General features: G+C 42.8%; 1 protein-coding gene across 5 annotated transcripts in view; it reads right to left on the reverse strand.

The window, feature by feature from the left end:
• Positions 1–1433: 1433 nt before the first annotated feature.
• The window catches only part of LOC114438112 (protein bicaudal D homolog 2-like), a 36998-nt gene continuing 21860 nt past the window's right edge, over positions 1434–16571 (reverse strand). The window contains exons 3-12 of one of the 5 annotated variants that reach the window (XM_028409238.1): positions 15280–15432; positions 14336–14550; positions 14004–14250; positions 12558–12815; positions 12254–12457; positions 11631–12179; positions 10960–11111; positions 6867–7113; positions 5183–5275; positions 1434–3678 (exon numbers count right to left, since the gene is read on the reverse strand). In XM_028409238.1, the coding sequence (XP_028265039.1) occupies positions 5228–5275; positions 6867–7113; positions 10960–11111; positions 11631–12179; positions 12254–12457; positions 12558–12815; positions 14004–14250; positions 14336–14550; positions 15280–15432 (2073 nt within the window). In that variant the 3' untranslated portion in view covers positions 1434–3678; positions 5183–5227. Of the gene's footprint in view, positions 7114–10959; positions 11112–11630; positions 12180–12253; positions 12458–12557; positions 12816–14003; positions 14251–14335; positions 14551–15279; positions 15433–16571 lie in introns of all 5 variants that reach the window. The other 4 variants (XR_003670964.1, XM_028409237.1, XM_028409239.1 and 1 more) reach the window with 4 other exon arrangements.

Here is a 16571-nt window from a genome sequence, read left to right on the forward strand (position 1 = left end):
CTCCGCCATGCGGCTGAGTGGGGATATACGAGAAGACTGGCACCAACAAAGGCTGCACTGTTGCTACAGTGATGTCATTGGTTGTCAGTGAATTGACCCCTTCTCTCTGACTCTCATTAATACTCTGACATTCCAGCTCCATCAGCGGGGCATATGGTAAATGGTACTAAATCACAGCAGTGAGATGAGTGGTCATTAATTTAACAGATTTAAGTACACAAAGGGGCATTCCAGCTATTTTATACATGACGTTCAGGTGCTTTGTTCTCTGCAGCACTGGAAGGAGTTTTCCATGCCCACTAAATTTCACATCCAGTTTGTATAAATCATTACTGGTACATTTTAATTTTTTTAGCTGCACAGATTTCTGTGTTTCTGTTCTTAGAGTGCAAAAACCACCATTGTAATTAGATCAGAATTGGCAGTTGTATATTGCAAAGGTGCAGATGGAAATAGAAGAATGTGGGCGTAAGCTCGAAGTCTTGAGGTAGTTTGTAGCTTGGAAGAATGGATCAGCAAAGCAATAAAATGATATACTTATTCTTTGTGACATCATTAGATTATTAATAGTAAAGTGTTACAGCTGCATGTTGCTGGATGTGGAACTACTTAAAATACGGTTATATATATAGGAACTGCAGATACATGTGAGGGGTCATCGGATGATTAATGGAGCAAAGTTCTGATACATTAATCTGTTTTAGTTAACCAGTGATGATAAGTATTTGCAGAGACCATTAGAGTGTTTATTAAAATAAAAGCATATAAGAAGTGAAGTGGGGAAAGTCAGTGATTGACAGAGCTGTTAAACAGCTAAATATATAATTACACAACCACTAAACCTTTGGTTATTGGAGTGATCTCTATAGGATGTTAGAATATTTCCAAAGATTTGAATTCAGCTAACATTTAAAAGTCAATAAAACTTTTATAAAAAAGTTGTCTCTGTTGTCTCTGAGAAAACAGTGTCTTTTGACTTTAATAGTAGATTTTCCTTTAAAATACCCCCACAGCATTTCTCCTCCTCCTCTGTAAATCACTGCAGCATTAATTGGGCAGAGAGCCGGCCTGCAGAGCCTGCACAGGAAATGCTGGGTGCACCAGGGGTCAAGAAGAAACTGGGAGTGTGGGCGTATCTCCAGAAGGAAGGGAGACGGGGAGAGAGAAGGAGGAGCGAGGTTTAAGTGAGACAGCAGGGAGAGAGAGAGAGAGAGAGAGAGAGAGAGAGCAGGGAGGAAGAGGAGGAGGATGATGAGGAGGAAGAGGAGGAGGCGTTTCTGTGCATTGTGTGAAATGTGATCATGTCCTGGAGCCGCTTAGACAGCTGGGAAGTTCCCCTTCCCCTGACTACCAGCTGGGACCACACACTCCTCCCTCTGGTTAACCCTTCATCTGCTTCTGTAAGGAGCCATTAATAACAACACTGACAGCACTTTGGAACTTAAGTCACATTTATTGATTTTAGCCAGTATGACTACCCTTACACAGACAGACCACCTCTCAGCTAGAAAACAAACAAAACACTTTCAGAGGATTAGTTCAGCAGTAATACATTAGACTTCTCATTTTGTTTTTAATCACCCATTTCTTTTTTTTTTCTCCTGACAAAAGTTTACATGTTTGTTTTTTAACTCTGTGTAAAGGTCCCATGACTGAAAAAACATGCATATGACATTTAGCTGTAATCAATATGCCACTAATCATAATGCACATTATTGATAAGAATACAGTACTGCATGACAATTCAAATAAATACCAACATACAGGTGAAGTCGTTATTTCATATAAAGATATCAAACTCTCATTATGGATCAATACTGAAACACAATATGACAATATAAAGTTTGCACAGCTAATTTTATTATCACAATGCTATCGCTTCCAGCAAACAGAAAACTTTTCTTAATGTAAAACAGTATCTGAATTGCACTTTTATTTGTATTTTTTTTTTAGCTTCTTATCCATATCGGTAACTTTAACGCCTCAACAAACAAGCATTGGCTATAATGGCACTATTCAAGCTTGTTGATGCAAGTTTTGTTTTCTGTTTCCTGAAAACACAACGCTCAAAGATGATGTAAAAAAAAAAGGAATAATAATAATAAAAAAAAACAAACAAATTGAAAAATAAAATGCGCTCTCTGCACATTTTTTCCCCCAACAATACTATTGATATCACATTACCTTCACCAAACAAAGCTAGAGATACGAAGATGTTTCCAATAGTACACTGATCTACCCCAACACATTACGGATGCTTGGAGCATTTTGTTCAATAGCAGGAGGCCAAAGGGATTTCTTTTGGTTCCCAAAGTTTGATAAAAAAACAACAAAAAAACAAAAACAAACCTTTTCTTAAAACCCCTGAATTTATTGAATGGATCACTGACCCGCAGAATTCAATGCAATTTCACTTTTATGGAGCTAATTTTAAAACTATTATCTCACTCATGCAGAAAGGGGGACATTCCCTTTGCGCTTATTGCTGCTCACAGTCATTTTGAACCCAAAGTCCTCACCTAGAAAAATAACAGAAACATAAAACACTTGTCTAAGATTCTCCCTTGAAACAATGAAAGGCACTACTGGTCAGAAACGAAGAACTGAACAAACCCCCCCAAAAAAAGCGAAACCCCCCGGCGCCTGCAGGGGGCGCCATGGGCCCCCTTGCACCACGCCTTTTGTCTCAGTGACGGCTTGTCTTCTTTCCGATTCTTTTCAACCCTAAACGGTGCACCAAGATTTGGCACGATAAACAAAGAGAGAATGAAACAATTCCAATTTGGAATTTAATTGTTGCACTTTGCAGAGAATTCTGAAAGTCAGTGATCCCGTTTCAGTGGAACGCCCTCAGTAAGAAGCTTAGGAAAAAGCATCTTTACATCACTCAAATTTTTTCCCCCAAAACGCAACTTACCTATTTGAGTCAGGGCGTTGTCAAGTTTCATTGTGTCATTTTGAACTATTCCTAGGAATAATAAATACATGAAAAAACCCCAGAATTTGTTCACCCTGGATTTTTTTTTTGTATAGAAACATGGCAGTAGAACAAACATAAAAGAAAACCAGCAAAAACAGCATAACATATGATGTAACAAATGATTTAAGAATTATTAATTGATGAAATATCGTGAGGACAGAGTCATAATAGTACATTTGTGGTTTGTGGAGCCTTTAGCAGAGAGTAAATAGTCTCAGAGGATTCAGGAGGACATATTATCCTATAACCTATACTGGGTAACTCACAAACCATAGTACTAAAATGCTTTCCTATTGGTTAATAATAGTTATACTCCTATAATAATGAAAGTGCACAGATTAAAACAAAAAACTTAAAAAATAAAATAAACAAAAACTGCTTGTTGCTTCACACTGAGAAACAACCACATGACCCCAGGCTTCTTTCTCATTGGATGGTTTTACTAGCCAATCACAATTTCTGGTTTTAAAAGCCAGGTTCAGTGGACTTTGTGGGAAATTGGCTTCCAGCAGCTGCACAGAGTGTCATTCTAATATGCATCACATTTTACTGTTTAAAACCAAAAAGGGAAGGACTTCAGGGAAGGGAAGGAAAATCTCAGCATTTTTAGTCAACAGTGCTAACTGTTTTCGGAGAACCGCTGTGAGAATGGACCTTGTGTTGGAAGCGCCGCCGTCCACGCAGAATTACTGTAATTACTGTAAAATGGAAAAACAAACATGAACAGCATCATTAGCGTTTTGGGGTCATTTAAAAGCGACTGTTAACGAGGTCAGCAGTCCACACAGGCGGGTTAGGAGTCGATGGCGGCTTTAATTAGTTAAAGCAACAGAGGGCGATGTTAGGAAGCCAACCAGTGTTAGGTTTCTGTTACACCAACGTTGCTGATGATGTTCTGTGCGAGCTCATGTGAAAGCACATTTGACCACTGCAGGTGCAGTTAGGAAGCCCATGACCCACAAGTACCGGGACCAGAACTGAAGCCAAATCCCACCACCCAGCTCAAAGGACATGGGTTTTTCTCATATGCCATGCAAGTTGATGAAAAATGTTTTTTTTTTGTACATGCAGGCTTAAATAAAAATCAGAAACAGGATGCATCATGTGAAGACAAACTTAGAGGTGAAGTGGGAGGAGCCTGCAGGCAGAGGTAGGAGGAGCTTTTTTCAGGTGGCATATTGTATTGACACCGCATAAACCAGACATTGATCTCAAACTAGGTGGAGCAAAAAAAGGGAATTCATCTATCAAGGGGGTCAGACTCTACTCACAATCACGTCTACTGCTCAGTTTATCCACTGAGCCTTTACAAGGAAGGATGGGGGGGCTCAACTAATTTGAATCAATGTCCTCTGGTTGACACAGCAACCGGTCTTCAGATTTTGTTTTCCTCCAGATATCACCAGGAGTTTCTCCCTCAGGAAAATCCTGGACTCATTTCTCCACAGACGTCTGGCTTTCTTTAACAGCCTTCTTATCTCCTCTCTCAGGAGCTGGTTCACAAAACACGAGTAGTTCTCCCTCCTCTACTCGAACAAACATTTTCTCTGTCAGCGCAAACTGATAGAAACTCAATGTGTCCAGTGAATCTTAAACTTAAGAGTGACTGACCTCGCAAGAGGCTGTTTTTTTCCCCTAATGTGTACAATAGCCTTTGTCTCCATGCTGTGTGCTGTTGCTTATGGATGCACAGTCAAGCAGGGTTGACTGTTGACATTGTTTCATTTTAAGAAGAATAAATGCTTCAAGAGGAAGGAATACTGTATTAAGATCCTGCAAGATTACCTGAATATGATCGTGTTAAGAATATAGAGTTTAATATATAGCTTAGTAATAGTAGAAAATTTGTATAAATCTTGCAGGATTTCCTCACATCAACCCTGCTTTTAGCATCATAAAGCTAATGTGTCTACGATCCACAAGCAGTACATGGATTTATTAAACACAAGCCCCACTTATATTTTTTCCTATTTGCGTAATAGTAGCTTGGAAAAGGGTTAAAGCTATTGTCAATACTAAAACAGTACGTTGCTTTGTCCTCATACACCAGACAGCGTGAAAAAGAAATGAGAGGCCCGCCATTTGCAATGCTTAAAAAACACAGTACACACTAGGGCCTCTCAACTCCAACACTGAGGTATGCACACACACAGGCAATAAAACCAAAAAAATCAGAAACACAACGTATGTTGAGGACGTTACCTGACAAAAATATTCAGAGGGCAATTTTCCCCACAATTCCTCATTCTAGTTAAAGGGTGAGTGGTGATGCTGGGGGAGCAAGCTGCTGACAATCTACAAGAGAGAAGGTCGTTACAGCGACCGAGCAACAAGACATGGAGGGAAGAGTTTTCAGCCACATAAACAAATAGAAACCATCTCAGACATCTCCCAAAACCAGAGCAGGGAGACAGAGCAGTATGAGAGGAGGAAAAGAAAGCTGGAGCTGAGACACGAGGACAGGGCTTTACATCAACACATAGATAAATACATCAAGGGTTTGGGTCGACAGGCACTTTTGCCGAGCGCTTTAGTTTGCAGATTTATTATCCAGATGTGTTTTGATTTGTGCTCTTTTAGGATTTGCTCCGAGTTTTACAAAATTCACCTTTGATTAAAACTATATTGTATCTATGTTCACAGTTATGATTATATCCATTTGAACAGAACCTGAGGCACCTATGCTGAAGTGCACTTAATTTAGACGTGAAAATCGATTTGTCAAACTTCCTTCCTTTCCTTCTTGTAACATGGCTCTGAGAGAATCCATCGCAACATAATGGGTCACATGGAATACGTAGCCCTCCTGTATTTCACCAGACACCAATTAACTCTTTTTACGACGTAGAGCCCTGTAGCAGTGCGTCGTATTGCACCACACACCTGACAACAGAAAAACAGTTTAAAAAGCTTATAAGCGTTTTCAGCTGCAAAGCCATGCGATTCTATTATATTGGTGTGCTAGCATCACAGCTTTGAAAATGATCCTGAATTAAACACCTGTGGTCACAGGTGCTCCTTTTCTGCCCAAACAATTCACCCATCATAAAACCACGAACCCATGTATGAGTTTTGAATTTCTTTGTAGAATCATATTACGCTCCCCTAGCAACAAAGCAAAGGGAGCTTGCATATTTTAGTTCCTTTTTCTTATTGTAAACATTAAAAAGAGTGATTAGAAAGTGGGCTGCTGGGCACAGGTCAGTCCTCCGGGGGGGGACCTGGACGGAGAGGCAGGGGATAGAAGGTTTTTTTTTTTTTAAAGGAGCACCAATGCCGACAGACAAGCCAAACTTGAGAAGATGTCATAAGACCGACATCATCTTCACAAGTCTCCAACCCCCCATAATTTGTTAATGTTACCAGGCAAGCCACTCAGGGGGCCAGAACAAACAAGCACAGAAGCTGCCACCTTTTACATCATACGTATGTACAGCACCATGACAGCGGAAAGTATAGACACTCCATAATATCCACAAAACTCCCCAATATATAACCAGGGTTCCTGTAATCCACATGCCATAAATGTCTACTACAGTCCAAACGTCTAGTGCACACTGTACATACATCTGCATTCCCCTAAGCGTTTACACTAGCACACACAAGCAGCTGGTTAGTTAACACAGCAGTCCCTAGAGGAGCGCAGGCTGGCCAGGGAGCTAAGCGAGCAAGTGGGGCTCTTTAACACTAAGGCAGGGAGGGTTTGGCCTGTGAGCCTCCTCCCCTCTGTACACAGCAGTCCCGTGCGGACGTGTCAGCCGCCTCAATCGCAGTAGATCTTGTACTTCTCGCTGCAGAAGACCACAGGGCCTCCCAGAAGGGCATTGGGCACTGAATTGCTGTGCTCTGGTCGGCCGGATCCAGAGCAGGTGAGACTCTGACTTACGTGGGGATTGGTGCTGGTGCTGCTGCTGCTGCTGTTTGCAGCCTTGCTGCGCGCCTTAGAGCGGCCGCTATTGCCTCCCCTCCCGCGGGTCTGCTCATGGTCGAACTCAAGGTCTTCCAGGCGCTGTGTAAGGGCCAGCTTCTGTTGGATTGCCATCCGCAGCAGCGAGTTCAGGGTCTTCTTTTCATCCTCTGCTGCAGCCAGCTGCCTCTGCATCTCATCCAGCTGGGTGACGTACTCATCACAACTGCAACACACAGACAAAACTGTTCAGTCAGGTTCAAGAATATCAGCAAAAAATCTTTCTTATATATATATATTTAATTGCAACAACATTACACCCATACCTTGGATGCAATGTCTCACATTTAAGATACAACTACCAACACTGATAAAAGCTAAACAGGAGAAACTGATGTACTTTCTTTCATTGTGACCTTTCCCCTGGTATCTTTTGCCACCACCAGGTGGAGCCCTTGAGCTTTACAAAGCGGTCGACAGGCTTGCAGAGCTCCTGAAATATTCACTTATGACTTCATCAGCCATTTCTGTCCCCCTACACCAAATTGTTATATTCTCAACTACAATGTGACTTTTAATTTTTAACAATATTTTGCTATTAAAGTAACAAACTCCATAGCTGCTATTAGTTAACTCTAAATCCCCCTTTTAGGATCATATGGCAGCTACAGCGTATCTGCAGCTTACAGCTTAGGTGAATAATATGAGAATATGAGCAGTGGAACAGATCCTATGCACAAAGGAAGACAGCATTAATTTAGGGGTCACTAAAAATCCTCTGTGTCACCTGAGGTACGGGCTGAGGAGGTGATTCATTGTTCACACTTAATCTCCAGTTTTCCAGTTGGAGTGAGACTGTATCACTGCTATCCATCCCATCTGTGTGTGAAATAGTGCAATATATGAGGTATGTCTTCCTAACGTAGTGTATGTGTGGATGCTGCACTGCGGCATTATCACCTGTCTCATGCTGCCCATGCATGCGTCTCTACAGCTGGACAAGTATAAAAAGTAGGTCACACGACAGGATGTCGAGGTGGGAGGTTCACACTCTATCTCCTTTCTCCATCTGCTATGGCCGAGCTCTTGTTTCGTTTTCATGCCAGCTCACTTCTTTCCCATTTTCATCACCTTTAGCCCTGTCGTTTATCTCGTTTATCTCTTGTCACATCCTCTCTCCTGGGTCTTTATCTCGCCTCTCAGGTCCTGCCACTTCATGGCTGCTGTCTCCATCTGTCTGCATGTATCAGTCTCTCTCCTCATCTTGCTCATCCCTACTTTCTGTGTTGCTGACAAAGCATGTGAGTGACATTCTTCAGTAATGACTGACACATTTCTAAGAAGGGAGGGGTTGGTAAGCCTGATCCTCCAACTGTGCTGTGCCAAAACTGTTCAGATATAATTTTAACTGGCAGGTAAACCCAGCTCTCCTTTATAACCTTGTATTTTTATGTGGGAACACCCTGGCTTGTGGTTACAGGCCACAGAAACCGTTTTAACCTTTTATAGCATGTCATTTATCTATATTTGTCTGATCTTTTCTCAGTAATATTATTGATTTTTCAAGCATTTTGAAACAAAAAACTTCAAAAATACTTCTGAAAGACCAGTTCTTGCCTTTTCTTGAAGGCAGACTATGAGACCAAATATCAACATCAACAAGGGACCGCAGATGTTTTTGCTGTGTGTGGTGCTTGTGTGGGTGTGAGCCATGTGAACCCTGGCCTCGCCAGATCACATACAAACATAAACCATGCCCTTCCCACTTGTGCATGCAGCTTGATTCCCTGTGGGACACACACCCAGACAATAGGGATCAGTGCTACTTCATTAAACCCAGTATGAGATAGGGGGGTGACCCAGGAGGGAGCAGGGGAGGCTGGTGCGCCTTTAGACAGTTTAGTCACTCTTGCATGATGTGGGGGGGGTGAGAGGGCGTGCGTTTTCCCGGGAAAAAAACAGAGGAGTCTATTCTAGTGACTGGGGAGGCTGTGGGGGGCATACATAGGAGCTGTCTTTGGCCCATTGATGGGGGCACAAAGGCCCAGGACCAGGAGTCAGCTGCTGGCTTATTGTGTAAAAAAGCCATCATAACTTTCTATAACTTTGACAAACTTCTCTGATTGTTGCCATGGTGCAAGTAGCTCATTTAATATCTGCATAAGCGTATCTCAACAACTTATACGGCCATGGATCGTAATTAATAATGCCCCCCACAGCACACACAACGTCTGTCTGGAGCTTGATTGGTCATGGTGGAATGGATACCATCACACAGAGAGAGCATGGAAAACAACTGCAGGACTAATGATTTGGCTGTTAATCTGTATGAGCAGAAAGTGAGAGCATGTCGAGGCATGTCTGAGGAATGTTGGAGGCAGGAGCTTATTTTAACATGGCACCAGAGACTGCAGCTGGAGGAGCTCATGCACACACAGAAAGAGAGAGAGAAGCACGTGCATGAGAATTCCTACGTCCTTTTCTCACAGATGAAATACACTAAAAATCTTAAGTAACACTAATCTATATGGGGGCTCAGGCTAGTATAGGACCACACAAAGGCCCAAGCAGAAAAGGCCTGCACATTCTTCCAATTCATCTCTATTCCCTTTTATCAAAGACCACACATCATTTGTATTTGAGAGTCTGTCACGTCTCAGAAATCCACCTTTACAGGACAGTGATTACCATGAAAAAAAACTGTCAAATTAAGTTCCTGTAGTGGGCTTTAACTGAAAGGCTGCTCCTTCCTCTCTTTCTTTTCCAGTTGACTAGAGAACCGGGTGTTTGGCTGTGAGCAAGGAGGACGGAAAGAGGGGGGGAGTGTGGGAAACTCCACTTAGGCAAGTCTGCCCCAGCCTCTCAAAGAGTCCCCCGACCCAAGTCTGTGGACAAAATTTACATACCAATACATGAATCCTATAAACAGACTGAAACCAACGCATGCATAGGATTAAAAAAAAGACTGAAGTTTACATGCAAATACGTTTGATTACCTGTAAGAAGTTTTATAATAATAATCTAATATAGACACATTATTATTACTTTACTCATTTATTATTTGACAACCTCACTGCTGAATAATGGTGGACTACTGGAGTAAGGGACAAAAGAATAGTCGTCAAAGGAGGTGGAGGCATTTCCACCAAAATCCTATGATAACACATCCTAATATTTGCAGACAGAGGAGTTTTCCATCTGTTACTAATTGATTAGACACTGCAGGTATATGGGGTTACTTCAGCAAGTGCACTTGAGGGACAGGTATTGAATTACTGTATGGGTAAGATGAGGGGGTGCTGAGCTGCCCACACACACTCCCTGCAATCCCCATTGCACAATAGCTGCCTCCTTCTTCTCCACTATTCATTTTGCACAGCTCCAGCTGTGAATTGCAAGGAAGTCTTAAATGCAGAGGGACTGTATATCTCAGCATTCCCACCTGGAGCATAGCTTGTATGACAATTGGGATCAACATCTTTCAAAATCCATAGAGGAAAACCTGTGTAATCACATCTAAAAATACCTTCCACTGCCTAAAAATGTGTAATTGCCTTTCACAAACTCAATGAATGCCCGCACACATGCAGCCATATTGTACACAAATAAACAAACAAGCAGTGTGTGAGGCCACACGCCTACTGCGTATTGAGGGTGAATGCGTAATCCAGGTCGAGCTGAGGTGGGATTATGCACAGAACCTTTGACCGGCTTCTCTTTGGAATCAGAAAAGATTAGTGAGTGTGTCGGCCCATCTGATCCCCCACAACACACACACACACACAAAGTCACTGGTAAAAAACAATGCTTAAGTGACATATTTAAGTGATACCCAGATTAAATACCTTCTGTGCACTATAGTGAGTATAAATACACAATATCCCTTCTTGGACTTTAATGAAACAACAACAACAGTCTTCTTAAACATGTCAGTCTGTAATAATACCACCGAGACATAGCTCCCACATGGTAAGCAGGGTTTAAATTATGGCAATAATCCTATATTTAGCTTACCTGGCTATACTGTGCCTGACTGTTGTGTTTGTGTGCTGTATTATTTTTCTGTGCTTACCGTGTGGCAAACATAGCTCTGAGAGAGGAAAAGGTGGCAGCGTCTTCCTTCAGAGCCTTCAGCTCGTTCCTCAGTTTCATCATGGTCTCGGTCACCATGGCCTTTTCATTCTCATACTTGCTCTTCAGATTGGCCAGAGCGACTTCAGCTGTCTGTGGGTGGATGAGAGGAACAAAAGGGTCAGAGCAGCTGGAAGGAGTCGGTGGGGGTGTGTGCGTTTCCTGTGCCAAGAAGTCTACCTCTGTTAATATAGAGCATACGATGACTTGTTTCATGTGTGTCACATGTAAGTTGTAAAGGTAAGCCCAGTGACAGGTTTTTTTTGGCTGCTAAGGTTAGTTGCTGTTTTAGAAAACAGGTTTATGGGGTGTTGTTGTTCATGTCTGCTCTAATTAGCAGACACACACATACTTTAAAGGGCTACAAGAGCAACTGGATACACATTCTGCCTCTGGGTTGAAAGTCTTGGGGCTTTACAGGGCTGTTCTCCTATCCTAACTACACAGGACAGCTGCCACCACACGGCCACACTGTTTGTTACGGCCTTGTCTATAAAACATTTGCTGCAACAGCTGAATAGACCTGAAATAGCTTCTGTTTCTAAAAAAATGGCAAATGTTTGATAGTGATACCAACCTATCTAGAGTATAAGACTAAACAGACCGACTAACCTGTTTGTTGGCCTTGAGCACAGTCCTCAGGGTGGCAATCTGTTCCCGCTTGGTGCTGAGCAGGGACTTCAGTTTAAGGATCTCCTCCATGCAGGCTTCCTTGTCCTTGTCAGCCACAGTGCCAAGCTCAAGAGAGGCGACCCTCTGGCGAGACAGCTCGGTGGTGCGGTCCACAGCCAGCTGTAGGTGCTTGATCTGGTCTCTGATGATCGCCACCAGGTTGTAGATGTTCATGGGCTCGCGTCGGTGGTCAGACACAGGGGAAGGCAGAGAGGAGACTGGTGAAGGGGTTCCATCGCTGAGGTCAGTCTTGCCAGGCTCAGGGAAGAGGCCCTTGGTGAGCAGGATGGGAGAGCGACGGCCACGGCCCTCTGGGCTGCTTCGACCACCCTTACCTTCTTTGTAGAAGTCGAGCATGACACGGTTGGGGGTCTCATTGTTGCACATGCAGACATGGTTGTAGAGGGTGGCTAGTTCTTCACTGAAGGTGACCAGCTCATCCTGTGCCACACTCAGACTACCCTGGGACTCGCCTGCCACGTCGCTCAACTGCAAGCATATATAAACATGAATTAACCATGTCTTTGCAAAGGGCATATATAAAAGGCATTTATTAATCTCACCTTCCGCAGCTCTTTCTCCATCTTAGATTTCTCTTCTCTATCTGCCTGACTGGTCTTCTCCAGAGTTGCCAGTTTCTGTCCTAGTGTTGTGACGTCGTTTTCCAGACGGGTGCGCTCCTCTTCGTAACGTGACTGACAGGTCTGGTGTTCTGTTTTCAGAGTCTTCAGTTCTTCCTTAAGCTCTGCTGCCTCAGACACAGCAACCTAGAAGACCATGCATGGCAAGAATTAATAAAGCCCAAACATATTTTAGGTTTAATCGGCAAATTTGATTGCAGACTCTCATATTCTAAATGCCCATTACCTTATACTTGCACTCCAGAATCTCAGGTCCATTAATGTCCACCTCATAGTAGTCTCCATCTTCATGGCTGTCGCGTTCTTTCTCATTGTCCAAGGCCGACTGCCGCTCCTTGCTGGCTTGGAGCTTGCGTATAGCATTGAGGTTCTCCGTGAGGCGGTTGACCTTCTCCTGATGCTCTGACAGAGCACCGTGGGCCTGCTCAAGCTGCTTCTGGGAGTCCTGGAGGGTGGACAGCAGGTTGACCTTCTCGCGCTCCATCTGTAAAAACACATAGACACAGATTTTTTAGAGTAACTTATATATGATATGATATAAAACACTCCTACCTTGCACATAGATCCTATTAAATCAGTGGATTATCTGTCATGCGGTAACCCTACACACTATCAGGCCAGTGCTGCCAAGCACATATTGCCCACTAGCTCAGCATCAGAGTCATGGATGACCTTGAGAATTTGCTGGACTCAGTTCAGCTCAGTAGCAGAAGCAGACACCCTGAACGGACTCGTGTTACATGGAGGCAGTTGTTCTTATGAGCACAGAGCTATTTTAGAAGCTAATGGGTGAATAATAATAATGCATCATGGCCATGATCATTTGTACACACAGTGAACATTTAACAACATATAATAAAGATATGATAAGAAAATTAATCTTTAATGTTTGTAAATTAACATGGACCGAAGCAATCCAATGAATGGGAAAACATCTGAGAATTACACAGAATAAGCTCTTTCTTTATTCCTGTGCTCTGATTCCTGCCAGGAATTTGTGGAATGACTCGTTAACAGGCTGCAAGACATGCTGCTGGGTCATATCAAACATAGGACTTTGTCACAGTCCGCCTGTTTTTCCAACACAATGATCAGATTGACAACCAGACCAGTTGCCATAGCAGGACAGTGTTTAGGTGGCTTCAAGTTCACATTATATTAGATGAAGGGACAGAGAGAGACTTAATCCTTTAGTCCGCAAAACAATCACTATCCACAGGTTCCTGGTACTTTCTGGTAACCATGGAGCCCAATCAGCTGTGGCACTTGGACTCATGGGGTGATGAGCAAGCAGATGGCAGGTCCTCTGGTGCCACCACCCGCTGCCTTGAGGGCCCTGTGGAGCTTGCAGGAGGGTGTGTGTGTCGCCCTGGATTAACTTTGCTGTAAGGGGATTTTAGATCACTGCAGCAGACTAAGGCAGGGCATAGCCAAAAAAGTTCTGTGACACACTCAGACACCTAGTGACACCTAGATTGCTTTTTTAGATTTGTTGAGCTTTCCAACTGACTGAAATTTACAGGGAGATCTTTGCAATTTGATGTGGGGTGGACAAAGTCTACCACTGGATACAATGAAAATGAATAAAAATTCCCCTGACACAATAAATCACATCACAATAAAAAAAATAAATTTACAGTACTTTTGACAGAAAATCAATGTTGTCACAAACCTGCATCAGTTGTTGTTTGAGCTTCTGGATCTCTGAGATGTTAAGTTCGCTCAGCAGGTCGTCAACGAGGCTGGGCGCAGGACGGAAGAGCTCTTCCTTCTTGGGTGTGGAGATGCGGTTGTCTTCGGCGATGATGTTGGCCAGTTTGGCGAAGCCATTCTCATATCCATGCAGAGCCTCATCGTTGTTGGGTTCGGTGGCAGCATCGTCACTGAACTTGAGGCCATCCAGAGAAATGCTAAGAGGGCTAAAGGGACAATGTATGAACTTATTAAATGGTGTTTCACAGTGTGTGCTGGAACATGCATCAGTTTTGTTTATGTTTTGTTTACCTGTGATAAAGAGTGTCTCCAATGCTCATGTAATGGGACAGCTCTTTCCTCAGCGAAGCTTTCAGCTCACGCTCAGTCTTGATGGTCTCCAGAGCTTCACTCAGCTGACGTTCAGCGATCTCTTTTAGGCGGATGGCGTCCTCCAGTTGGCTGTTCAGGAACTGAGTGTCCTCTTCTAGACGACGGATCTCATGCTTCAAACCTTCAAACTCCACCTGGACACAGAGAAGAGAGAAACACTCCCAATAAGACTGGATTACATAAATCAGCCAATTTGTGTGTGTGATAAAAGAAATATGTGATTCAAGATGATGTTTTATCAAGGACATAACCAATACATTCCCTATTCTATTTGGCATTTTAATTCATTCGATTTGGGAATCCTATGCTGACTTCCTAAAATGTAGTAGTATCTGTATCTAATCGGAGAAATCTCAGACAGTAACTGGAAACATCCTCATAGTTAATTCAGCTGTGCTCTGATGAGAGCAGATGTGAAAAGTGTTTTTTTTTTCCTTTCTGCACATTTCCAAGAAATATCTTCTCTCCTCTGATGATTGATACAGTAGCTGCTGAGTGTGTTAAATCAACCAGCCACCCGCCTAAGGCATTCAAGAAACAAAGACAGCTTCTTATCTTTTGACTGTAACAGGATGTTTTTTAATATCGTAATTAAATCTGAATATTGAAGTGTTAATTCTTCTTTTGGCAGACGTTAATACAAGAAGGCAGATGGAGCTGGTGTGTGAGCTGGAGCTTGTATAGGGCCACTAAAAGGCGGTGTAAAGTAAATGTACTGAGATGCCGGTTTAATTAACCCAGCAGCAGTGAGTGTTAACTTATAATCACCTACCTATCCATCCCTCCTCATTTTGTGAATGTAATCTCTGCATTCTCATTTACATGTCTGAGACTTTGTGTATTTTGCAGTGCTCTATCCTCACCTGACTCTGCTTGAGCACTAAGACTTGTTTCTGCAGTGAGATGTTCTCCTCCTCCAGCTCGGTGTAGTCCTGCAGCAGACGAGTCTCCCGGAACTTGTACTCCTTGATGTCATCACGCAGCTGATTCCTCTGGAGCTCCACCATCTGGCTGTTCTGTGGAGGCCATGGGAGGAAAAGCTGTCAGTGACCACTAATGATTGGATATAGTTAACCTGATGTAACTTTTGTATCACTTTGGCTATTCAACATGTGACATCTTGCTAGATAAGCAAGGGCTCCCATCTGGTGTCTGTGTGTGCGTGAGTGTCTGTGTGTGTTTGAGAGAGAGGTGCCAGGTGTCCTTCTAGGCAGTGGGCCACAAGCGTGCATGACTGCCAGTCCTGATGGTACCAAAGCGATTGAAGCCTACTTATCTCCCTCTTGATGAGATGCATTCAATAGTGAGGAAGCTCTGTAATGGTGTAATTTTCTAAAGAGGAGTCTCATTAACTTGGTTCTTTTTACAGGAGGGCAGAAGGACTAAGCAGTACAAGTGGGGGAATTAAGATGTTTTGTAAGAAAGGGCCAGAAATTCAGCTGGAATTTGAATATGTTTAAAATTGTCAGACTGATATGTGCCAGTGAGGCAATATGCTAACACATAAAATGCAACAAAGCAGCTATATTAACATTGTGTTACCCTAGCAGGTATTGTAAGACAGCACTGTGTTCATAATATGCTGTGAGAGCAGGTTGAGTTCTCTTGCTGTGGGGTATCATTAATAATATTATATAATAATATAAAAAGAAGTATGATTTGAAACACTTGAAACTGACCTTGTTAATTGTTCACATGCGAGTGTGTTTCTTTTAGTTGGCATGAATTCAACAGATAAGTATCAATCCACACAAACAGCTAGTGTTGTTGTTTTCATCTGAGCAGGTGCAGATTTGTGTACATCTACATGTGTGTGTGAGTGTGCAACAGATAAATAACACTCTCTGCTTCAAATTTGCATGTGTTATTATGGGTGTGTGTGTGTGGATGCGTGTCTTTCTGTCCGCAGAGCTGGCAGAGATGAACTAATACCAGAGGGACAATTAGCCTTCCGATCCTTTGCCAGGTGGCCCCTTCCTCTCACAGTGTCACCATGTGGCTACATCACAATCCTCGCTCTCAGATAATTTCAGCGACGACAGGCTCTCTCATATCAGCATCACAAAATTACTGATGGAAACAGGGAAGGTAATACGCTGGTGATGACAGGATATCCTGAAACACCTTTTAATAGGTTAATATGTAATTCAGTTTA

The sequence above is a fragment of the Parambassis ranga genome, chromosome 7 (assembly GCF_900634625.1).
Source record: "Parambassis ranga chromosome 7, fParRan2.1, whole genome shotgun sequence".
NCBI lineage: Eukaryota > Metazoa > Chordata > Actinopteri > Ambassidae > Parambassis > Parambassis ranga.